Genomic DNA, 27876 nt, shown 5'->3' on the forward strand with positions numbered 1-27876 from the left:
GTATATTTGTTTTAGGTAATTTAGTAGCAGTTTACACGCCCAAAACGAAGATCTCCGCCTGCGAAATCACCTCCAACGGCCGTTTCGTGGTGCTGGCATTGGACGGATGCAAAAAGCTGGTAACCCTCGAGCTAAAAGGTCCGGGCATCGACGAAACACCCCAAAGCGAATCGTACGGAGAGGAAGAAAACTCGGGAAAAACATTCGTGCTACCAGAAAACTGCTGACCAGAATAAAGGAATATTAGTCCATAATTCTCAAATCTTTAACTTTTAGACTATTACTATATGGATGAGACTTCAAATGGAAAGGGAATTTAGTACAGTATATGAAGGTAAAAATCAACCATTACCTCCGATTTCGGTGAATCTACATCGATTTTCATGAATATTGGTTAGTGCTTAGAGGATACTTCAAGAAACAAAAGTGGCATGATACCAACTTGCGCTTTTACAATGGGGGTGGATGCAACTCCTTCTCGGGGGTAAAAATTATTTTATTAAAAATACCACCATAAATCGATAGAGGGTCAAATTCTAAGCATAATTTGTTGAAAGATAAAAGGACAAGTGCGCACTACGTCACTTTTGTTTCTTGAGGTATCCTCTAACCACTCACAAATTTTCATGAAAATCGATGGAGGTTCATACGAAATCCGAGGTGAAAACCTTCAGTCGCTGTACTAGAAACAGAATTTTGAACCTCATCGGTTACTTACAAGTTTTGTCTTAAAGAAACTTCCCGGTGTACAAATCTAAATGATACGTTTTAATAATCTCTATAGTGAATAGTCATTTGAACTGTTGGGATTTGAACTTCAACATCACGGGGAAAATTGATCAAAAGATGTTGATTACTTTGAGTTCACTTGATTATTTGGTATAAATATTAGATACTTTTATACAGTTAGAGAAGTCAGTTTTATCTACTTCAAAAACACGTTTCTTAAAAACAAAATTTACTTGATTTAAGCATTTGTTTGTATTTATACAAACAGTTTTTAAATCAAACTTACAAACAGCGTAGTCAACAAGCTTCAAGTGATCCAGAGAGCTATGGAACGGAGAATTCTCAGCATTAAGCTCAGCTATAGCAAATCCAATGAAGAGATGAAGACGATACATCAAAAATAACAGATGTGACCCAGAAGATTGCCATGTCAAAATGGAACTGGGCAGGACACAGCGAAAGAATTAAAGACAACCCTTGGACGAAGAGAATTCTCGAATGGCGACCAAAGGCAAGCAAAAAAAGTAGAGGCAGACCTCAAACAAGGTGGACTGATGACGTCAAGCGAATGGCTGGCCACAAATGGATACAAAAAACAGCAAACAGATATGAATGGACACACCTAAGGGAGGTTTACATCCGGCGATGGATGGAATAGCTGTTGATGATGATGATGAGGATACAATGAACCTCTTAATTTTTGGCATTTGTGGATTACAATAAGGCATTCGATTCCATAGAACTCTGGACCGTATTAGAAGGAATGAATAAGGCAAGGATTTATTCCAGATATAGAATACTCCTAAAATACGCTATCTACGTGAGACAAGGAGACGCTATCTCTCCAAAATTGTTTACTTCTGCATTAGAAGATGTGTTCAAGAAGTTGAATTAGGAACAACGCGGAATTAAAATTGATGGCAGATTTTTAAGTCTTCTAAGATTTGCCGATGAAATCGTACCTATTCATAAGCAACAATACAGAGGAACTAACCTACATGTTAAAGGAGCTTAAACAATAATCTGAGAATATCGGTTTAAAAATGAATAAAACAAAAGAGATGACAAATCAAAATAGCAGTAGAAAGACTCAGTGATGTGTATTCAATAATAATTGTATTCTACCAGTTATGACCTATGGAATGAAGACTATACTCCGGTCAACTTACACATCCGAGGTTACAAAAATTACCATCAAGCTTAAAATTGGCAGGATTGTTCAAAATACCATCATAAATTAAATCTAAAAAGTCCTCATAAATCCGACCCGAGCTAAAAAATGTACGCGCGGGGTCAAAGGTCATAAAATATAGTTTTTAGCGATTTTCAGCGAAACGATAAGTTTTATCATAAAATTTGTTCTAACACAAAATATAAATTAGATAATTATCTATAAAAAATGTCTTATTACTTTTTTTCCTAAGAGCCACCGTTTTTGAGATACAATGATTCAAAAAGTTGTAATCGTCATAATATGCGCACACGTTTCCATACCACCTTTGAGGTAATGTACTTATCGCGTTTTTTAACGTGGTTTCCCTAGTAGACCTGTTCCATGGATCTATTATGATTCTGTTTAATTTGAAGCTATTGAATAATTGATATTGGCAAGGGTTAAAAATGATAAAAGTTATAAAAAGCGGTATAAATAAAAAAAGGAAATTTATCCAACTGGTTCATAACTTTCTAATACTTCTGCTTCCTCTTCTCCTTGTTATTCTTCTTCTTCTTTTTGTTCTTCTTCTTCTTGTTCATTCTGGGTGCAAGTAAATTGCCCCAATAATGAAACATCGCATGGCTCCTCGATATAATCAAATTAATCCTCAATTGTTGGTGATTCAACATTGGAGCACGACAGGTTTGGACAATTCGTTCATGCTACCGAACAAAACAGTCCAACTTTTTGCAACCACGTTTAGCGCTACATCCTTTTTTACAGTTGCAAAAAATTGTGTTCAGGAGAAGAAAGCTAATTCTGTTGGAAATAACTTCTTGTGGAGTTGAATTACTTTTTTTTAACTTCAGCATATTCAAGTAATATATTAGGTTTAACACGTATTTTTCACTCTGGAGTAGTACTAGAATCAAGACTAATTAATACCTCGAGGGTATCATACCTGAAGGATCTCGCCACCCAGGAAGATAACGGTGTTATTTGCATAATAGTAAACAAACTAAATTTGCATAAAGTTTATTGTATATTGAAATGTTTATTAGTACTTAGCAATAAACATTTTGCCTAGAAAGTTGGCTTTCATTATTATGTTCAAACCCTTCTGAGAAAAGAATAGGTAGGGTGATTAGATTAGCGGACGTACCGATAGAACGTGTTTATTCCGACAAAACCCATCTTTACAAATTGAATAAGACGCATAAGTAAGAAGAATTGTTATAAGTTAATACTTTGTCATATCAATTTTCTATTTTTGTTGGGAGTAAGCCGTAAAATTGAAATAATAATTCTTATTATTTTCGCGTTACATTCACTTTGTAAAGATTTTTTTGTTGGCACTGTAATATAATACAGCTTATACATTGCATCCCTCGGTAGACCGCAAGCTGTATAGTAGAAACATTATCATATTTATAATATCTTATATTATTATGTGTAATATAAGTTAAGTTGACCGATAGAATATTATGCATACTTGTATTACAGCTTCAGTGATGTATATACGTGGTGTACTAATACATATTTATTATGACGATTAGAACTCTTTCAACTCTTTGAATCGTTGTATCTCAAAAACGGTGGCTCTTACCAAAAAAAGTATTAAGATATTTTTTATAGATAATTATCTAATTTACATTTTTTGTTAGAACTAATTTTATGATAAAACTTACCGTTTGGCTGAAAATCGCTAAAAACCATATTTGGTGACCTTTGACCCCGCGTAAATTTTTTAGCTCTGGTCGGATTTATGAGTACTTTTAGATTTCATTTATGATGGTATTTTGAACAATCCTGCCAATTTCCAGCTTGATGGTAATTATTGTAACCTCACTCCTATTTTTGAGTCTAACTAGACCCACGGTTCTTAGACATTACTACGGTTGCCTAAATCGACTAACCAATGAACATTAAGGGTGAGATTACGTCACGAGAGTTTACTGTCATTTGAATCGTAATATGATTTTTTTCGAATCCTGAGAAAACCAAGTATTTTAGAAAAATTTAAACGCAGGATGCAAAATTACATTATTACCGAGGGCGGAAAGCCTCTTAGAATAAACAAGCAGATTCTATTGAATGAAATATTTGAAATTAAATATCACACTTCTCTTTTATTTTCAGCCCTGTAACTTATTAAAACAAACATTATAGAAGTTTTCAGGGACTTTCAGCCCTCGGTAATAATGTAGTCTTTCATTCTGAGTTTAAAATTTTCAAAAATATTTATTAGTTTTCTCAGAATTCGAAAAAAATGAATACAATTAAAACACATTGAGAATTTTGACATGCGTCAAAGTTTTGCATTAACTCAATGTAAAATTCTGAACTGTTGAATTCCAGCTTCCCTAATAATTATTTTACATCAAAAGACATTAGAAACTATTTGAAGAGGATTGAAATCTGTATTGGACATAACTGTTAAAATTGGTCTACGTAATTAAACATATTCCAAAATTTTGTAAAAATGTAATACATTTTAGTTTTCAGCCCAAACTTAGGCCACACACAATGCAATAATGTTCACATTTTTGAACTGTCAATATTTTTATTTTATCATCTATTATTTAAAAATTATACAGTTGATAAGATACCCTCAGTTGCGGAGAAAGGATTAATAATAAAGATTTTTTTATTCAGTCAATGGTGTGAGCACTGTCAGTTAAATAGTAACGTGTGGCCTTAGGCTAAGGCTCCACGGGCAACAAATCTACGCTAGCAGTAGCCGTAAAACGAACTTAAGGTTCCGCGGAACGAAATAGGAATAGCCGAACTGAACCGACTACGAACTTGTGCGTAGTCGGTTCAGTTCGCCTATTCCTATTCCGTTCCGCGGAACCTTAAGTTCGTTTTACGGCTACTGCTAGCGTAAATTTCTCGCCCGTGGAGCCTTAGCCTTACTTATACACGCATACCTATTGTGGCAAATGTATCATATTTTTCAAAATTTTGGAATGCATTAAATCGTAGAACAATTTTAACTTTTGATTTTAATACAGATTTTAATTCTCTACAAGTATTCTCTCATGACTTTTGATGTAGAATAATTAGGGAAGCAGGAATTCAACAATTCAGAATTTTACATTGAGTTTCCTATGGCCCTTTTTACGATTCACCACCCGGTATAAGATAAAATGTATACTATTTGTCTTATTATTTCATAATAACACAAATAATACACATATATACACAATAACACACATTCAATGATGGAAAATAATTTAAAAATATGGGAATGTAAACTCTTGTGACGTAAAATCAAAAATATAAGTCTCCCCACCACCGTCGGACAAGACAACCGTAATAAAGTCTAATAACCGTGAACTAGACCGGTCTACTATGACATTTACAGAGTTATCAGCCAATAGGGCTTTTCATTCACAGTCATTTGTTTCGAACTTATGTCATGTGTCGTCTAATATTAATATATCTACGTCATACGTTATTGGTATTGTCAATGATACAAACCAAAGACGTATTACGTAGATATATTAATATTATGTGACACATGACAGAAGCTCGAAACAAATGACAATCGATGAAAAGCCCTATAGATTGAGAATGACACAGAGAGCGAGCGAACGAGCTATGTTAGGAATATATCTGAGGGAACATATACGAAATGAGGATGAGGACGTGCGTAGCAGGACGAAGGTGGAAAATGTAATTGGAAGAATTACGCAAATGAAATGGAACTTGGTAGGATACGTGGCACGACAAAACATCTTAAGGTGGACGAGAAACATTGTACATTGGAAACCACGCGAGCACAGTCGTAGTAGAGGAAGGAGGAAGACCACAAGAACGATGACTAGACGACATCAAAGCAAAAATGGGGAGAAACTGGCACCCAAAATAGAACAAAGCAGAGGAGAATGGAGAATTCATGGGAAGGACTTATCCAGGACTGGATGCAAACAGGCTGGAGAATGAAGAAGAGAAGAAGATGTGTTTATAAAACTTTTTTATTATTCAACATAAGCGAATGAATCAAAAAACATAATGTTAAGAAAACATGAGGCTATAGTTGGGTTTTATTTTCAATATTTTATACCTATAAGTGCTAGAATATTCCACAGGGTGACGCGAACTTTGTGAAAAATTCACAGTTTGATTGGTACACCCGGTATACAATGATAATTTATCTGTCTAGCAACAATATTACCTATTACAGTGATATTGTTAAAGAATAAGGCTATGACATGTATTAAAAAAATCACTTAAATTGGATAACATGTTTAGGAAATTCGAGACATTAAAAATTACCAATTTTTAAGGTAATGCGTTAATTTCTTGGAGAATTATATTACAGTGACTTAATTACTTTTTGACACATTTTCAATACCTAATAGTTTTAACCAAAAGAAGTAGATATAACTGACTAAAGCGCCAATTCTATTTAAATTTTAGAGTGATCTGTGCTGGTTTCAGATCTAGTAGATATTTTATGTTTTAAGAAATTTATTTTTAAAATTATTTGTACAGATATTTTTGTCAATTGCCATCTGCTGGTTTCAGATTTATATAAACACATTTTTTAATAAAATGGCTAACTTACAGCTTAATCGGACTTTTTAGAATAATATTTTTTTAAGTTTTAATGCATTTTTCACTATTTGTTTCATGTGTAATGTATAAACTAAATGATTTAATAAAAGGAATAGGATGGGAGGTAGCATTACACTTAAGGAAGAATCAAAATATAAAAATTAAATCTTGTGACTATTGTGACTTCGTTTCGACAGCTTTCAACCCATCATTTTTAAAGCGAGTAAAGCTTTAAACCGCCTACCAGCTATTTATAAAGAATCTCACATAAAGTGGAATTCAACCACTTAATCGGAATAAAATGTACTTTCGGTATAAAACATTATGTATTTGCAAAAATGACATTAACCCAGATAGCACAAGTACGTTTTATGGACATCCAATGGACGTACATCTGTGTACATTGGAACGTCCAATGGACGTCCCGCTAAGGTACAATGGACATCCGATGGACGTCCAACGAATGTCCAGAGTTCACAAAATTGGACGTACATAGAACGTCCGCTACAAACGTACATTGTACGTTGTATTGGAGCTTTCAGTGTACACCTTATTTGTAGGGCACTTTTCAGAAAGCAATCTAGTATCCATAATTTTGTGAATACATAGCAAAAAGCCTTTATAGGAAATAGTTCCTTATAATACTAAACTTATACTTAAAAATATTACACAAAAGACCTTTTTTATTTCTCTTTACTATAACTTCATTATAATATATACTTTATTATAGGAACTAGGAACTTCATTAATGCACGACTGCACTTGCACGATAAACAGAAAACACAAATATATCACAGGATGTATTTTCATAAAGACGAGATTCAGATAATGACGCCCTAGGAAGCATGCACATTAAAAGAGGTTTAATCTCTGTTCTGTTTCTGTTCCAAACTATTTTTAGAGTCAGTACCGTTGTTGTATATTACAAGCGCGTTTGCCATTCTGTGAATTATCATAAATAAACCATCCTTCAGTATTCCACAACAATTAACATCGATAATCCCCTAAAAGTACCTGATATACTACCTTTCACGACCGATAGCGCGAAGAGCGACAACGTTGTCAAGAAGATTCTCATTTAGTTTGTATTGGGATTTAATATAATAGTCGCGTTTTGTGTAAAATATCCATGGACCACAAATGGATGTCCAATGTACGTTGAAATCAAACGTCCAATGGACGTCCCGTAATGTACGTACATAGTACGTCCAGTTTTGGTCCATGGACGTTTGGACTTTAAATGTACGTTATATGGACGTACATCGGACGTTGTGTGCTATATGGGAAGTCTATTGATGTGTCACCACAAACCACAGACCACAAACTTGTATAGGTATAAATACTGCTAATTCAGTTTACAGAGTTTTCCCAGCAATTTTTCTCAATAGTATCCATATTCTAGCTATCCAAATTTCATTCTGTAGATAATCTTCAAGGCTTATGAGGAATAAACATATTTTTTAAGTACAATGCTACCTCCTGGTAACACTTTGTAAGAAAGTCATGTTCAGTTTATGTAAAATCAACAAAAAATGTAAAACGTTAACTGAGACACTTAAGTCAGAATATTAAAATACGAAGCAAAATACTTATTGACTTTTTTAAAATACTGAGTACTTCATAGTTTATACAAGTGGCCGGACAGATAACCCGAATTGACACCAGTTGATTTTTTTTTCTCTGTGGTTATTAAACTAACTTAAAAGATGTAGAAGATCCCATATGACGTGAAATGTAGAATTACTATATAAAGGTTCAATAGTGGAAGACCTTCAGAGACTTTTATATCAATTTAATTAAACAACAAGAAAGTTCAACATGATAATATCAAAAAATAAAACAAAAAGTATGGTAATCTCTAAAGATCCAATAAGGTGCAAGCTGGAAGTGGACAGCAAAATAATCCAGAAAGAAAGAAATATCAGCTACCTTGGAGTACTATTAATGCAAAGTTATGGAGATACAGAAGCGGAATTTGCGTAACAAATAAACAAAGCCAACAGAATTGAAAGGTGTCTTAAATACACTATCTGGCGCAACACACATCTACGGACGGAAACAAAGGCCAAAATCAGGCCCGGCCCCAGGGGCGGCCGTCCAGGACGGTAAATTCAGGGGCGGCAAATTTTAGAGGACAGCCAATTTTTGAAATTGAAGAAATAAAATAATAAATTATGTTTTTAATATTATAAAAAATCAATATTATGAACAAGTGGGGCAAAAATGCAACTGTAAAAACGAGAATTAAGTAAGTGAAACAATAACAATTGCAAGGTTCATTCGACGGAAAATCGACAACACCGCCTTCTTCTTCATCGCATAAGAATAGTAGGATCAGAACTAAACAAAATTCACTGAAATTCTCTTAAAATTAACTTTACTGAAAATGGATATAATAATTAGAAACATATAGCTGAAGCTTTGTCCAGCCACGCTAAGTCTCCAGCTCATCTACAGTCACAGCGACAGTGGGTAGAACTAGCAATTAGACTAGAATCGAGCAAAATCATAGATGAAGAAACACAAAAAGTTCTAAATTCACAAATTGGTCATTGGAAAAATGTAATACAACGACTTAGGTATGTCAATAATACAGTTCTTAGCACAACAGTGTCTTCCATTGAAGGGCGATTCCGATAAACATTTTCATCAAAACAATGGTAATTTTTTCAAGTTTTTTGAGCTCTTTAAAAATTTTGATTCTTTTTTAACAAGAAATTTTAACAACAAAATTTTAATTTTAACAATAAATTTCAACAAAATTTTACAAGAGCACATTAGGAAAATAACTAATGGGAGTAACAAGCAGCATCACTACTTGAGAAAACGTATTCAAAACGAAATTATTCAGCTCCTCCATGACCAAATCAAAAACAAAATTTTAAACTTTTTGAAATCAGCAAAGTATTATAGCATAATTTTAGATTGTATATCTGATATTGCTGGGACTATAGATGATTATTGGGGCTATAGATGACTATTGTTGTACATTTTGTCAACTTACGTTCTGGTTCACAAAGTGTTAAAATTGAAGAACATTTTCTTGGATTTGTGCCTGTAGTGGAAACCACTGGCTTGGGAGTTACAGAGTCCCAGAATGAACTGGGAATACCTCTGGAAGATATAAGAGGACAAGGGCATGATAATGGGGCAAACATGGAACAGAAGAACTTGGGAGTTCAAAACAGAGTGTTAAAAATGAATTTTTTGTCATTTTTTGTCCCATGTTCTAGCCATTCACTTAACTTAGTCGTGAACGATGCTGCTAAAGCCTCACAGTTTGCAGTTTCTTTCTTTTCCTTAGTGACAAAAATTTACTAAATTAACTGTTTCTCAGCATTTATTCATCGTTGGACTTTGCTGACACATCATATTTCTAGCCTAACATTGAAACCTTTGTCCGAAACTAGATGGAAAAGTAGAATAATTGATGCAATTACTCCCATTAGATACCAAATTGAAGAAATTTACGATGCTCTTGTAGAAATCACTGTGAATAAAAACAACGATAAAATGGTTGCTCATGAGGCAAGCTGTTTGGAAAATCAAATCCGTGATTTTACTTTTCTTTGCTCTGTGGTAATATGGCATGACATTTTACTTCTTCACATCAACGTAGTCGCGTATGCAGAGTATTGACATGGAAGCGTATCAGTTTATTAGAAAATTCGGAAATCCATTTTAACTCTCTCAGAAGTGAAGTGACAGACGCAAAAGAGCTCATCAAAGTTAGAAATTGAGAACGCGAAAAGGAGGCACAATAATAGCCAGAAAGAGGAAAGTGAAAAGACAATTTGGCCATGAGGCTGAAGATGAAAGTATGGACCTAGATCCAGAGACACGATATAAAGTTGAGTTCTATTTAAAAATTATAGCACAACTGTGCATGCAAGTGATAGATTTAAGCAAATTAAGAGCCATGGTGAAATTTTTGAGTTTTTGGGTATACCAAGGGGGGCGGCGGTCGCCGATCTTGTCCAGGGCGGCAAAATTCCTAGGGCCGTGCCTGGCCAAGATTTATAGTAGACAGTAGTTAGGCCAATTATGACTTACACTGCGGAAACAAGACCTGACACCACAAGTACAAAAAGACTGATGAAAACCTGGGAAATGAAAATAGTCCGATATATCACAGGAAAATCATTATGGAACAGACAGCGTAGCACAGACCTCAGGCAAAGCTGTAATATAGAGAACATAAATGACTGGACACTGAAAAGAAAAAAAGAATGGTATAACCATATAAGCAGAATGGGAGAAGGAAGACTGGTAAAGATATAGCACGAGACAGATCACCAAACGGTCGAAGGAGTGTAGGAAGGCCAAGGAAGAGATGGAGTGACAACCTGGATATCTGATGAGGAGGCATCCGAAGATTGAACAGGCCCGAGCCTATTAAGGAAGCAGGAAGAAGAAGAAGAAGAAGAAGAAGAAGAAGAAGAAGAAGAAGAAGAAGAAGAAGAAGAAGAAGAAGAAGAAGAAGAAGAAAGTTCAATAGTTCAGTTTAATGAGTTTTAAATGTTTGTTTCAAATTACCTATGATATATATAAATATCAAAAATTCTCGAAGAAAAGATATACTGCAACGCTGTATTCGTAGATATCTCACAAGCGTTTGACAAAGTTTGGCACAGAGGTCTGCTTTACAAAGTAAAATTAGCACTATCTAGTAACTATTTCCTCCTAATCAAATCCTACTTATCAAATAGATATTTTTCAGTAAAATTCAAAGACCAACAATCCAGCCTCTGTCCTATTAACTCCGAAGTTCCGTAAGGTAGTGTTCTCGGGCCGCTGCTGTTCTCACTCTACACAGCCGATATACCAGAGTCTCATAATACTACGATCGCTTCCTTTGCTGATGACGTAGCAATACTAGCTGTAAATGAAGATCACATACAAGCCTCACAAGACCTGCAACACCATCTGGACATACTCAGTGAATGGTACACAAAATGTCGAACAAAAGTGAACAAAACAAAATCATCTCAAATAACGTTTATCAACCGCCACAACACATGCCCACCTGTAAGAATGGAAAATTAACGAATACCAACAGTAACAGACGCTAAATACCTTGACCTTCATCTTGACCAACGTCTTACATGGAAGAAACATATAGACCAAAAGAAGACAACTAGACTTGAAATTCCGGCAAATGTATTGGCTCCCTGGACGCAGATCAAAACTCAACATCCAAAACAAAATTCTTCTGTACAAAGCAATACTCAAACCTATTTGGTACTACGGACTACACCTCTGGGGCTGTGCAAAAGTCAACATCACTGAATATCATCCAAAGATTTCAGTCTAAAGTTCTAAGATCAATAGTGGATGCACCATGGTACGTAACTAATCAAACACTTCACGAAGACTTAAATATACCTTTCATCAGAGAAGAAATCCATCGAGCCACAGAGTCACAAAATCAGCGTACCATTCACCATGACAATGAGTTAGTAAGGGAATTATTCCATAATGGCCCTGCCACAAGGAGACTAGATAGAACCTGGCCTCAGGACCTATTTTAAAACTTAAACATAAATAGAATAAGATGAGACATCATTGGAAGTCTCTTCTTCATGCCCAAAAACATGGAACAAATTTACTTAATACTCTTTTAATGATGTAGATTGTAAATAAACATAATTACATAAAGAAAAATTACCTATGAATCATTATGTTGTCGAAAATAAGTAATGACTGAACTAAACATGGCTTAATACTTTTGAGACACTATTTTAACAACATTTGTCAGTAAATCGAAATATACAAATTGAATACATTCAAAAATAAATATAAAATAAATATAATTGGTAAATGCAGAAGAAACCTGTTTTAACTTTCATCAGAAAAATAAAAATGGCCTGCACAAACGAAATTGCTGTTTTAAACAAATAAATTACCTATATTTTACAAAAATTTTAACATTATCAAAGCAAACGATAGTCTGAAACTTTTTCTGAATTAGCTGCATTTTAACTGGATTTTAAAAATCTTATCAATCAAATATAGGTACGCTTAGAAATGTTGCACAAAAATTGATTATTATTTTAGTTATTAGCTATCATCATGTCAGCGGATTCAGAAAACAAATATTTATGTACGATGGTTGATTTCTTTTTACTGAGCCTAAAATTATTTTTATAAAATTTATATAAAGAAATGTTTCATTCACTGCATTGTTTTATAACAGAAAGTTTTTAACATCTATCAATTTAATCTATCTTCTTCTTGACTTGCCTTACAACTCGGGGTGAGTCCTCCATCTTCTATGGTCTTGTGCTTATATTTGCTTTTGCTTGTGTGACTGTCTTTTTCACCAATCCTCTCTGCCTGTAATATTCTTCTTTATCTTCTTCTAATCCCGTTTCGATGTATTTTTTCCATGCCATTTTCTTCTTTTTTATTTCTGTTTTCACTTCTTTATTCCACCACATTGTCCTTTTCAATTGATTATTACATTTTTTGATTCCACATACTTCAGCTGTTATTTTCTTTAATACTTCCCTGTAAGTATTGCATCTTTCTTCCATTTTCCATGTTTCTTTTTGGCACTCTGTCTGCCTCAATCTTTTATTGGTTTCCTTCTTGTAAAGTTCTCGCACACGTTCTATCGTTAGTTTGTTTACTTTTACTTTCTTGTACTCTTTTCTTTCCACCTCCTCTATTTTTTCATCCTTCAGTTTTGCAAAGATAAACCTGTGTTGTGTGGACAGCTCCGGTTCTTTTTCCGTTAAGATATTTTGTATTTTTTGTTCCCAATTTCTTGTATATACCTACTATATAGCCAATTAAGCTCTTTCGACTAAGCATATTTGTCTTCAATGGTTTGTTCACTGAATGTGTTTCCTATTATCAGGTCATTCGTTTGGCAGAATTCTAGCATTTTAATTCCATTTCTATTTAGTGTTTCTTCCCCATATTGTTCAATACATCCTAATCCCCTATTAACGTCCTTACCTACTCTAGAAATCCAATATCCTAATATTATTATTTTTTCTCCTGTCTCTCTTAACTTATCTAATGTATATTGGAGTTCGTTCTGAGACGGCCTACTGATCTTCTGCCGTCTGTTCTGTCAAAGAACACTATCTTTAACACTCTGTCTTCCTCTGATCTTACCACATGGCCTGCCCATCTTTTCCGGCTATAGCTTTTATATGTCTGACGATGTTTTCAGTACCATACAAAGTCACCAATTCAGCATTGCGGCGCCTTCTCCACTCTCCTGTCAATTCATCTCTTTGAGTGCCAAATATCGTTCTGAAAACTGTCCTTCCAAATATGTACCAGCAGCTTATTTATTTCCCGCTTATGTATTTTCACTTCCACATGTAACAACTGGGCGAATAATTGATATGTGCAGTGCAGTCCCAATTTAGATTTTTTAACAGCTTAGATCTTAATATGTAATGATAATAGGGAGTATAATGCTCTATTCCCAGCAGCTATCCTTGCTGAAACCTATTTTTCTTTGTGGTTGTCATCTGTGATTAGCGCCCCCAAATATTTAAACGGTTTTACTACTTCGAACTTGTGTTCATTAATAGTTATGTTCTGTCTTTGAATTATTGGTTACTAACCACATGTATTTTGTCTTCTCTTGATTTATTCGAAGGCCCAGACTAACTGTTTCTTCCTCGAGCTGTGAATACACCTCTTTCACGTCTCTTGTAAAATGAGCAACTGCATCTTCTAGGTCATCAGCAAAGGCCAACAATAGTTTTGATCCTCAATTCGCAAATCCTACTGTCAGCTCAGATATTTTACTGATTGCAGATTCTAAGGCTAAATTGAATAGTAACGGTGATAAGAGGTCTCCAAAACACCGTTTTCTAGAAAAATCGATTTGAAAATTTTTCGTTTCCTGAATTTGAAAAAAAAATGAAAAACATTTAAAAAAACGGTGTGTTTTACCAATTTAAAGCAAGAATAACTTTAAGTACTAGAATACCTCATAATTTAATAATCTAGTGTCAAAATTTTTTAAAAATTAAAGACAAAAAAGTTATTCGATAAAATAACCGTTGCCCTACCCAAAACGGACCCATATGACCGGTACTAGAAATTCGTAATTAATGAAATCGATTCATCTCTAGAATATAAAATATAGTACCTACCAGTTTTCGTTTTCCTAAATAGTTTGTCGAAATTTTTTTTTGATATTCAAAAAACGAAAAATTTCCAAATCGATTTTTCTAGAAAACGGTGTATCCTATCGACTTAAAGTAAGAGTTAGCACTATAATACCTTACATTTTAATAATCCTGACTCAAAAATGCTTAAAAATTAAAAACAAATTAGTTATACGATAACTGTTGCCCTACCCAAAACGGACGCTTATGACCGGTACTAGAAATTCGTAATACAGTACAACCTGCCATATCCGGACCTCCCCATATCCGGACGGTTCTGCTGTCCGGATCTACCAAAATCTACCGAGAAAGGCAGTCCTGCTGTTGGACAACGCACCCTATCATCCCGACCCAAAAGAACTAAAAGATGCCGAAATAATGTATTATATAAAACGTGTCTATCGACGAAAGTTATTGACGGCGTTGATTACTGAAATGTATGAGGAGAAAACGTTTTAGAGACTATAAAAGAAGTTATCTTGATATCCGGATTTTTTCATATCCGAATCGGTCTGTCGCCACATTGATCCGGATATGGCAGGTTTTACTGTAGATGGAATCGATTTATCTCTGAAAGATAAATATGCGTACCAATTTTCGTTTTTTTTTTTTTAATAGAAGCGTTCTGGAGACATTTAAGAAAAACTAATTACCAGACGCCATCTTCAAATAGCTCTTAGCTCCCTTAGGAAGCAGTTTCGGACTAGGTGAATTTGGTTAAATTATCTTAATATTATCTGAGAAATCTCCCGTCTTCGTTTGTCGGTGGAGTTTCTGGACACCCTGTATAGGCTCAGTAAGAAGAAATCATCCCTCACGTTAGTTGGCAAGACGATTTTTTTATTGGACTGAAAAATTAATTAGATCCAACGGTGTTCATTATATTTGTTCTATTATTTGTAACTGTAAAAAATATTCCCATCTGGTATGTGGAACAACATTAATTCATTAAAATATTATATTTGTATGTTGTGAGACTTGTGTATAAATAAATGTATTAAACAATGCGTTTGAATTTTTTTAACTAGAAAATAATGTAAGTGCATAAAAAAATTATCACTTGCAACGTTTTTCGAAAGAAATGGAACATGATTTTTATGGTCTGCAAAAGGAAATATGGCGCTTTATAAGAGGCCAAAGAATGAGGGTAAAGGAACTAATAGAATCAAAACACATAGAAAAGGAAACATGGATTGACTATCTAAAAAAGCTATATGCAGAAGAAGAAGAAATGACGCTAGAACCGGAAACACCAGAAATTACCACAAATGAAGATGTCAATATAATGTTAATGTGTTAATATATTATGTTAATATACAGCTCGACTAGTTTCATTTCTTTTTATCTCACAACTTAATACGTTTTCCATCTTTTGCGCTATTTTGCCGGTTATTAGCACGCTCATCACTGTATAATAAGTACAAAGCAAGTTAGGAAATACTTGAAAATCTGAAGAACAGAAAAGCTGCAAGTAAAGACGGAATACCAAACGAATTACTGAAATGTTGTAGAGCAACAATGACAGAACAATTAACAACATTAATTAATAAAATTATAAAACACAATAAAATACTGGAAGAATGGAGAAAGAGCGAACTAATTCCACTATTCAGAAGGAGATAAAAAGCAGCCAGAAAACTACAGAAGTATCAACTTGTTAAATACTACCCTAAGGGCCGGTTGTTCGAACGCTAATCAACAATGATCACTATCAAATATTTAATTACTGTCACCAAAACTGTCAATGTCAACTTTTATTGGGTTGCTGAAAACATAATTGATTAAAATTATGAGATTAGTTACTCAATTAACATAACAATTATTAACATAATTGATTAAGTAATTTCATATTATGTTTTCAGCAACCCAAACAAAGTTGACATTGACAGTTGGGGACAGTAATTAAATATTTGATAATTATCATTGTTGATTAGCTTTCGAACAACCGGCCCTTAGACTTACAACTACAATTCTACAAGAACTAATTGATCAGAGGATAAGTTTAGCAGATGAACGATGGAGTTTTCGTATAGGAAGATCGTGTACAGATGCAATATTCGTCATAAAACAAATTACTGAGAAATAACTAGAGTATAATAATAATAAAAATACTCTGTTACGCCCAAGATGAAGATAGTCTGCAAAGATTAGTCCACAGACTTAACATAAGAGCAAAATAATTCAATATGTAAAATAGCGAACGAGTCGCTACTTGGTGTTCATAACTGATTGGATCTTCCCATCTGGTTTTCACATTACGTTAAAGAGACATTTATTATTTGGTCTTACGATCAAGACAGCTTTCTTTTTTTAAACGCTTTTATTTAGTTCAATGGTTTGCGTCAAATCTTTAGATGTTAATTTGACTGCCTTTTCTTCAATGCAAATGAATGAAAATTTGCAGACATATGCATTCGCGGGAACAATACACAAATAATCAATAAAAATTTTTGAAGTTATACTTCTTTACCGGCGATAGAGGGTGATTTTTTTATATGTTAAAACCTATCAGCCCGGCGCATGCGCATTATAACTTTGTTCTGATTGGATGTTCAAATGACATGTCAAAAATTATCCGATATGGCAGCTGTGGCTTGGAGGTAAAGGTAAAGGTAAACAAATGTATAATATATTAGTTTTATTGTTGTGAGGACAGAAACAAAAAAGTTTATAATATTGTAGTGACTTTTAAATAGTTTTTAAAAGCACCAAGTACGTAATAATTGTTAATGTATCATGGGTATAAACCTACCTATTTGATCTGCCAAAATACATAGTATGTAATACTTTTATTTATATAATTTGATTACCATCAAAATTTCTATCAATATTCACCTAATATATTGTTTTTTTACTCTATGTTTTGTTGTATTTTTTCAATTCTAAATCATTTCAATTCAAAATTAAAATAATTTGATCAATTTTCAAAATATCAAAATATCACAAGTTTAATCCGTTTAGTTAGTCGATCTTCGTAAATAATGACACATAGTGTACGTGGCTAAGCGGAGAAGGCGAATGAATTCCAATACCAACCGCTGTTATCAGCGCTGGTTCAAGTCCCAATAGAAACTTTCTTTTTTGTTTTTTTAATACATTTTATGATTGTAAGTATATTTATTATATAATTGTATTTTCAGAAAATACGTATTTAGTTAAAAAAAATTTCGACAATTAATGTTCAGACATCATTTGTGGCTTGTTTAATGTGTTTGTGTGTGTTTTATTCTTTTATTATTTTAATTTTTGTCACTGTTCTAATAAAAATGTTTGAGAAGTAGTAAGTATAAATTAGTTTAATATTTAAACAAAATATAAATAAAAAGTATATTAATTTCGTTTAAATCATATAATAGAAGTATAACTTCTTACGTGCGTACAAAGTACACACACATTCTTTTTTTTTTCATGTTTATTAATTGTTTAAATAAAAAAAAAAGAATGTGTGTGTACTTTGTACGCACGTAAGAAGTTATACTTCTAAATATGATTTCAATGAAATACATATACTTTCGGACAGTTTATTTGTATTTTATTTAAAGATTAAATTCATTTTTACTTACTACTTTTCAAACATTTTTATTAAAACAATACCAAAAATTAAAAAAAGATTAGAAAACACCAGGATTCGAACCGAGGTCCTCTTGATCTCCAGTCCAACGCTCTACCACTGAGCTATACCCTTTTGATTATCCGGTCTACAAGATTTCTCAGACATAGTGACAAACAGACAAGTGAATTATAAAATACTTTAAATATTACTTATTATCTTATTCCCGAGGTAGACAAGTCCAAATACACAAAAATTATAATAATAGTTATTTATGATATAAATGTTAAAAGTACAATTTTAAGGCACGAATGTGAAACATTCGCTTCGCTCATTCTGCAATTCACATGAGTGCCTTAAAAATGTACTTTTTAACACGTACCTATATCATACAATATTTTTTCTACAAACGTCTTATATATCAACAATTATAATTTATTCATTCTCAATTACAGGACAATACCTACAAAAACTTTTACTTAAACTTGACTGACATTCCATTTTTATATTTTTCTTGACATTACATCAAAACTGCCTATACTGTCAATACGTAAATCAGAATAACATCTACTTTTATTTTTGTATTAACAAATTTGTTTTTTTCTACAAACGTGTTAAAAATGCAATACAGTGTAAATTAAATTTTAAAAAACCTTTTAAACCACTTTTTTCAAATTGCGCAAGTTGTATTATTAATATCTATTAATGTTAATAAATGAAATATAAATATTTTGACGTTTCACAATTTGACAATTCACTTTTAACTGCAGTGCCTTAAAATTTTTAAAGCACCGGTGCTTTAAAGTAGCATTTTTAACGCTCCTATGGAGTGCTATAAATTGCATTTTTAACACGTTTGTAGAAAAATATATTTAAAAACACTAATATATCCTTTCTACACCTTTTCTGGACTGATAAATACATAAATTAAAACATTTAGTAACGAACTCCATACTGCTTGTGTGCGCATGCGCGCAGATTAATAAAATTTCACCCTCAATGAAATCGCACCTAAAGAAGTATAACTTCAAAAAACGATTTTAATGGAAAACGCTTAAATTCTCTTGTTTTTTACAATGTAAAAACTTGAAACTTTTACGGATTGTATAGCTAATGATATGTACAATACTTAATTTCACTTTTTACGTTAATTGTTTACGTTATGCTTCAATAATAAACAATAAAGTTTCAAATTTTTTGCCGATTCCGACTACTTTTCATGTTAGTACATCATATGTTTTATACATATTTTAATAAACATGACGATATATTTTAATGTTTGAAAAGTGTAAGACTAAAAAGTAAAAAATAAAAAATATAAAAAAAATTTTTAAGAAACGCTTTTCTTTAGTTACGAGTGACTAAAATTAAAAATATACAAAAATCAACTAAAAAGCAAAAATTAAAAAAAAAAATTGAAAAAATCTAACACATTCGTTAAAGAAAAGCGTGGGGCGAAAACCGTTTATTCGATGAACACGCGCCACGCTTTTCTTTGACGGATGTGTTAGATTTTTTCAATTTTTTTTTTTTTAATTTTTGCTTTTTAGTTGATTTTTGTATATTTTTAATTTTAGTCACTCGTAGCTAAAGAAAAGCGTTTCTTAAAAAAATTTTTTTATATTTTTTATTAAACGCTTTTATTTAGTTCAATGGTTTGCATCAAATCTTTAGACGTTAATTTGACTGCCTTTTCTTCAATGCAAATGAATGAAAATTTGCAGACATATGCATTCGCGGGAACAATACACGAATAGTCAATAAAAAAAAAATTTTCATGTTTATTAATTGTTTAAATAAAAAAAAAACGATTTTAATGGAAAACGCTTAAATTCGCTTGTTTTTACAATGTAAAAACTTGAAACTTTTACAGATTGTATAGCTAATGATATGAACAATACATAATTTCACTTTTTACGTTAATTGTTTACGTTATGCTTCATTAATAAACAATAAAGTTTCAAATTTTTTGCCGATTCTGACTACTTTTCATGTTTGTACATCATATGTTTTATACATATTTTAATAAACATGACGATATATTTTATTGTTTGAAAAGTGTAAGACTAAAAAGTAAAAAATAAAAAAATATGAAAAAAAAAATTTTTAAGAAACGCTTTTCTTTAGTTACGAGTGACTAAAATTAAAAATATTATAAAAAAATCAACTAAAAAGCAAAAAATTAAAAAAGCTTGAAAAAATCTAACACATTCGTTAAAGAAAAGCGTGGGGCGAAAACCGTTTATTCGATGAACACGCGCCACGCTTTTCTTTGACGGATGTGTTAGATTTTTTCAATTGTTTTTAATTTTTTGCTTTTTAGTTGATTTTTTATAATATTTTTAATTTTAGTCACTCGTAACTAAAGAAAAGCGTTTCTTAAATTTTTTTTTTTCATATTCTTTTATTCTCAATCATACACTACATACAAGTATAAGGTTTAGAGTGGAGGTAAAAAATACTCGCAGTTACTTTCCTTTTTTGATGTGTTACTTATTTGAATGGTTGATTGGTGTTAGTCGACATGAATCTGATTTTATTTCGATTAGAATTTAGGATAGAGTCAATGGCGAAGCGTCCATGTAACCACTGTTACCATTGGTAACAGTTAATATGACAATGAATAATTCCATTTACCTATATTTTTACCAATAGAAATATATTATTATGTGTTAATAGTACCTAATTCAGTAAGTAGCCAACTACTCGTTGACACACGAAAATATTGGCGAGTTTATGTGACTCAGTTGCACTTTATTATACTCTGTTACCAGTTTCATTTGTGGTTACAATGGTTACATCATCGCTGTCGCTCGGGACCGGCTAGTGTCTGAAAATTTTGAAGGAGCGACGGCGGTAAGCGCGCTGTGTATATCAGTAGCCCTGTTACCAGATTTAAATTTGGTTATAGTACCTATAAAAAGTGTGCGTGCAGTTAACCATGGATGAGTGTCACTGCGTAATCAATCAACTACTTGAAAAGTAATTCTCCTTGTGTAATTTTGAAGAAAAAAATGAGATTATTGAAAATGAAAGACCTATTTTAAACAATTTAAAAAAGGAATCAAAAAAGTAGTTCAATATTTTAAATTTAGTTGGTACAGTGAAAATCCTTGGTTATGTAATAGGGATGTTCACAAAAAATTAAAAAGTCATTTCAAACATGTAAAAGGATTAAGAAACACCCTAGGAATAATTGTCCAAAATTTCAACAAAATTGAATAAGCCTTTCTATAAAAAATCTTTATTAGAAATCTAGCATTATTTTAAATTTCAAGAACGCTTCTCTATTGGCCTGACGTCACTAGTTGCATACCGCAAGCGCGCGCCATTCTCATAGTGTTACTGTTTACCTGTTTGACGTTTCAGGTCATTTTATTTTGTTCTCTTCTTGTTTTATCAGGGTTAAAGTTGAGTTTTATAGTGAATTTGTTTAGTTTAAAGTGGATAGACTGTTTGTAAGGACATATTTTGGGTTTTACAAAAATAAACAAATAAAATGGAAGAACGTTTTCAGAAAGCCGATTCGTATAAACTACCGACTGTAGTGTAGATGTAACAATGGTGTATGATTTATTGGCATCTTGTAAAAAAATAAATCTACCACAGCTTTACTGAGTGTATATTCCATATAATTTTCCATGTCTTCTTTAAGCTAAAAAAATAAATGCTTAATACTCCACAAAAAAAATAGAGAAAGTTGTATGCATGCATTGTACGCATGCATATTGTATACATACATACATTGGCTGGTTATTACTTTACCTTGGTTAGGTGTATTAAAAATATTTTTATTCTTCTTCATGTGCCTTGTCCGTTGTGGACGTTGGCTATCATCATGGCAATTTTAATTTCATTTGAGGCGTTTCTGAATAACTCGATCGATTTTTGTCCAAATCATTGGCGTAAGTTTTTAAGACATGAGTGTCTTTTCTTCCGGGTCCGCGTTTGCTCTCTATTTTACCTTGCGTTATCAGTTGGAGTATACGATATTTATCATGCCTCATGATATGACCGAAATATTTAAGATTTCGTTTCTTAATTGTAAAAGAGATTTCTTTTTGTTTTCCCATTCGACGCAATACCTGTACGTTGGTGTGGGTGGCCCAGGATATTTTGAGGATACGTGGGTACACCCACATCTCGAATGCCTCTAGCTTTTTCATTAATGTTTCCATTATTGTCCAGGCCTCTGCGCCATATAGCAAAACCGGAAATAATAACATTTTAGCAGCCGCATTTTTAGTGGGAGAGATATTATGTCGCAATGGGTGAAAATATTTCTCATGCATATTGTTAAATGTTGCTATGTCCTTTTCAACTCTAGATCTTATTTCGGTTGTTTCGTATTTCGAGTTGACAACTGTTCCAAGGTAAAAAATATTTTTAAACTTGGGTATTATACATTTTCATTTCAACCATCTTTTCACTAAATTATTAATGATTTTAATATAATATAAAGTCATACCTACATCCACATGTAGTTATTTCAAGGTTTACTTTTACTGTATGTATTATTAGAATCCCGTTTTTAGGAATATCCCAGTTTAAGGAATACAAATTTGAGGTCCCGAAACTTTTTCATTTACTCTTTAAGGGGGTAGGTGCAAAATCTTGGTCCAATGCTATTTAAATTCATTCATTTTTTTCGAATCCTGAGAAAACTAATAAGTATTTTTGAAAAATGTAAATGCAAAAAGAACAATTACATTATTACCAAGGGCCGAAAGTCTCTGGAAAACTTCTATAATGTTTATTTTATTAAGTTAGTTCTTTAAGTTAGTTATTTTAAGTTCTAGCTGCAACAAACCATTTCTTTTTCTGTTTTAAATTGGCTGGAACGGTAATAAAAATCTTGTCAGAACTGTTTTTTGATGTATTTACACACCCAGGAACAAAACACCACTTATTTGGCTTTATTTTTAATAATTAAATACGTAAAAAACTGCGCACATTCAAATACACTGAGTAAATAAGTATACAAAACTAGTTGTCGATCAAAGACGTTACGACTGCTGACGTCACAGACCGTAGCCTCGCTGCAGGGTACCGTTTTTCTAGCCTCCAAGAAAATCAACATTATGAACTCATTTATCTTAAAAAATATACATTTTTAAACAGTTTTATGATTGTTACGTTTTTATATACCTTGTAATCTATTGAATTTAACTATATTAAAAATTAGTGAACATCCCTATTGCAAAAAAATAGACTGTATTGTTGACCATGTCTTCTGGTTTCTACAGAAAAAATGGATGGACCAGGTTCACGATTTAAATAGTTTTAGAGTTTTAAAAAGGAGACATGAAATTTCTCCGTTACCTACATGTAAGATGTATACCCAATTTGATTCAGTTTGGCAAAACAAGAATCGAAAGTTCTCTTAACCAAGCTTTTAAAGCAAATATTGCTAAACATAATGAGTTTGTTAAAAAAAAATAGATAGGTATATCCTTAGCACACTTATAATAGATACCGTATGTTTTTTGGCCAAACAAGAATTAGCGTTTCGTGGTCATTTTGAGGGCGACGACTCTGACAATCCCGGCAATTACAGGGAATTGTTAACATTAATTGCCAAAAAAGATCAAAAATTTTGCCAACATCTAGAAACATCAACTGTTTTTTCGAGAGTTTCAAGTGATATACAAAATGATATTTTTGAAGCTATATATACATTTAGCCATATCTTCATTTTTTTTAAATAAGATTTTTTGCATCTGGTTTTGGTGGTACCCCGTCAAAATAGCCCCGTCGAAAAAGCTCCGACAAAATAACCCCGACATAATATCCGGCACACAAAATAGCTCGGACAAAATAGCCGCTGAATAATAGCCCGCCGACAAAATAGCCCCGACAAAAAAGCTCCCTTCAGAATTCATCATGAAATAATCCCTTAAAAATACATTTTTTCGGAAATGGTAATTATCCTCTATTCAGATGTTTATCTTAACAACATTAAATAAAAATGGTCTCTTCAGAGAACTCGAGTCCTGTCTTCTCTGCCTCTTGGAAGTCTGAACATTTAATTTAAGCGAAAATCAATGTTTATTTGTGATATAAACATGTTTTCTGTTTTTGGGCAACAGTAAAATGCATTTTAAATTAAATAAATTAAATATGTACATTATTCTTTTTTTGTCAAATAATTTAAACTAAAAAAAGGTTTTATTACTGAATAGAGAATTAAATAACCTTTCGAATGAGCTAGCACACGACCCCTATTCTCATTTAACCCGGCATTGGTTGCTAGGTAGGTTGTTACGCGAGTGGTCGCGCGTGAGATTTTCTCTCACATATCCAACTTTTGCCTTTCTTTACAAAATTTTACAAAAAACATGAGGTTTCATCAATGATAAAGCCATTTGCTTTAAAAAGACACGACGTTTTTCTGTTTTATTATTATTATATTTATATAAAATGTGACTATTGATGCCAACAATATTTAACATTGAAAAATATATGGTAAGTGACCATCTACAACTAACCCGTGAAACAGAATATACGATTTTCATATCATCGACCACATCCACGGCGCATTTTATTACATCATAAAAGGATATTATTTTAGGTTTTAAGGGGAAAAATAAAATTAATTTTTATACGCAGTTGGTGACGCCGGTGGTCGCTTGATGAGAGAATCTCTCACATGAAGCGCACTGACTCAACAATATGGTGACACTAAGTAAACTGAGTCACTATCTGAGCGGACGAGTCTATTAGATTGTCGAGGGAGGATAGTTAGGAGACTAGAAGGAACTACAGCGCGTATAATTTCCCAGAAAAAAAGTTGTGCGCAATTTTCAGAAACCGTGAGAGAAAATCTCATATAGCGACCACTGACGGGTTAAAAAATCATCGATTAAGTTATCACGCCCAGATGGATGACGTCACTAGTATGACATATATTATAACAGAATATCGTAATTTAAAAATAAAAATCGATCTATTTCAGGATTTTTCCTTAAAGTGGCGGGTTTACGAAATAACGAATTTACTCCTTCCATGTGCACCATACTGTACGTCTGAATTGCCGATATGAATGAGTCAGATTAAATTAAATTATTAGAAGAATGTTTTTACTGAGCAACAACATTGTTGTTTAATTTATTAATATTTTGTATTATGACAACGACGTCCGAAGTGGAAGTCGAAACGTTAATAAAATAATTTTTTAAGAACATTGTGGCTTATTTCCCAATTAGAATAGTAATTTAAAATAAATGGTACTCCGTTAAAAGGTAAAACTTTTTATTGGAGGTGTTTTCTAAGGGGCTGTTTTAGCCGGGGCTATTTTAGCCGGGGATGTTTTGACCGGGGCTATTTTGTGTGCGATCTATTTTGTCGGGGCTATTTTGTCAAGGCTATTTTGTGTCCGGGCTATTTTGACGGGGCTTTTTTGACGGAGCTGTTTTGACCGGGCTATTTTGACGGGTCACGGGTTTTGGTAATAGTCCAGTCGGGTTAGACGAATACCAGGCCTAACCTTGCATTAGGAGCTGCCCCAAATTTTATTTTTCCAATATTTAGGGAGGGTCAATATTAGTATAAATTTAAAATCTCGACTGAATTCCACTGTTGCATTAGCCGCCATCCTGATTTTAAACGAGAACCGTTTTTGCTCAATATCTCCGCTATTTTCAATTTTTTGACAAAAAGTGTAGAAACTGAAATTGTTGAAAATACGATTTTCTATAATTTCATTTATTATAATTTTTTCGTGCGGTCGATATTTTCCGAGTTATGAGGGGAAAATAGTGACAGTTGGAGCATAATTATTGAATTATTGAATTATCTCGTTTATTATTAGTTTTACAACAAATATGTACCTGTACAAAAATGAAGAGAATTAAATTCTACATAATTTTGATTTCTGTAATTTTTTTGCTAAAATTAATATTTAAGGTAGTACGTATGCGGTAATGGCGCGAAGCGTAAGACCGGATTGATTTTATAGCAATTGTTTTTTTTTTTTTTCAATATCTACGCCATTTTCAACTAAATTGTTCAAAATATAATTTCCCACAATTTCTTTTTAACAATTTTTTTCATGCGGTTGGCATGTGGTGGGGGGAGCATAATTATTGAATTGAATTTTGTATCCGAGCTGCCCCAAATTTTATAATTATATCCTTTAGGAGAGATCAATAGTAGTGTAAATTTAAAATCTCGACTGAATTCCGCGGTTGCATTAGCCGCCATATTCATTTTAAATGAGAACTGTTGTTGCTTAATATCTCCGCCACTTTCAACTTTTTGACATAAATGGTGGGAAAGAAAATTGTTGCAAATGCAATTTCCTACAATTTCTTTGGCACAATTTTTTTATGCGATCAATATTCTCCGAGTTAAGGGGGAAAATAATGGAAGCTGAGGGGAAGCATAATTATTAAATTGTCTCATTTATTATTAACTTTACGACATAATTGTACATAAACAAAAATAAAGAGAATTATATTTTATACAATTTTTGAAACTTCCAATGAAACATCAACCAAACTAAGTATATAAAAGACATAAAAAGACATTATATACATTAAGTTCATTTAATTTTATTAACTAGCGGGTTTTATTGGTTGAATTTGTCTGTCGATATTTTAAGTTTTATGTCAGCTAATATATCGTGATGTTCCAACAATTTTTTTTAAATTTTGGACCCTGTTGGGGGTAATTTTCCCATTTCCCCCCTTGTAGACCCGCTACTGGTTCTCTCGAAAAATTGTAGTAAATCGTAATTGCAACAATTTCAGTTCTTACACTTTTTGTCGAAAAGTTTAAAATGGCGGAGATATTGAACAAAAACAATTGCTACAAAATCAATCAGGTCTTACGCTCGCACCTTTACCACATACGTACTACCTTAAATATTAATTTTATCAAAAAATGAACGGCATCAAAATTGTACAAATTTTAATTCTTTTCATTTTTGTATAGGTAAATATTTGTTGTAAAACTAATAATAAACGAGATAATTCATTAATTCAATAATTATGCTACAACTGTCACTATTTTCCCCTCATAACTCGGAAAATATCGACCGCACGAAAAAAATTATAATAAATGAAATTACAGAAAATTGCATTTTCAACAATTTCAGTTTCTACACTTTTTGTCAAAAAATTGAAAATTGCGGAGATATTGAGCAAAAACGGTTCTCGTTTAAAATCAAGATGGCGGCTAACGCAACGGTGGAATTCAGTCGAGATTTTAAATTTATACTAATATTGACCCTCCCTAAAGATTAGAAAAATAAAATTTGGGGCAGCTCCTAATGCAAGGTCAAATACTATCCCGACTGGGCTATAACACTTTAGAAAAAGTCACGCGTCGCCAATGGATAGAGTGGTTCTTGTTAAACTGTGTCGTCAGCATATGCTAGAATGTGGACTAATATACTAATATATAATATTAATATATTAAATACAATATATTAAATATAGTACGACTTTGTCTAAGGCTATGTTAAAAAGCTGACACGCCAGCGCGTGTCCCTGCCTTAACCTCTATGTACTTCAGATGGAGTTCACGAGTCATTCTGAATTCTTACTGCTGATAACATCTTGATCATCGTCACACTCTCAACTCATTCATAGTGATATCACACGATCGCCCAAACAAAAAGTATTCTGTAATAAATTATTTTACCCATCGGGCTATTGCTAATTCTGAATCCGATAACCTCAAAGAATAACCGTCCCTTCTTCTATAGATCCTTATGACAGAAAAAGATAAAACACAAA

General features: G+C 32.7%; 1 protein-coding gene across 2 annotated transcripts in view; it reads left to right on the forward strand.

Annotated features, from left to right (window-relative positions):
- Positions 1–15593, forward strand: part of LOC114331260 (NACHT and WD repeat domain-containing protein 2) — a 206679-nt gene extending 191086 nt beyond the window's left edge. For both annotated transcript variants that reach the window (XM_028280772.2, XM_028280781.2), the window contains exon 21: positions 16–15593. In XM_028280772.2, coding sequence (XP_028136573.2) covers positions 16–227 — 212 coding nt within the window. In that variant the 3' untranslated portion in view covers positions 228–15593. The remainder of the gene's footprint in view (positions 1–15) is intronic.
- The last annotated feature ends 12283 nt before the right edge of the window (positions 15594–27876 follow it).

The sequence above is a fragment of the Diabrotica virgifera genome, chromosome 6, assembly GCF_917563875.1.
Source record: "Diabrotica virgifera virgifera chromosome 6, PGI_DIABVI_V3a".
Taxonomy (NCBI): domain Eukaryota; kingdom Metazoa; phylum Arthropoda; class Insecta; order Coleoptera; family Chrysomelidae; genus Diabrotica; species Diabrotica virgifera.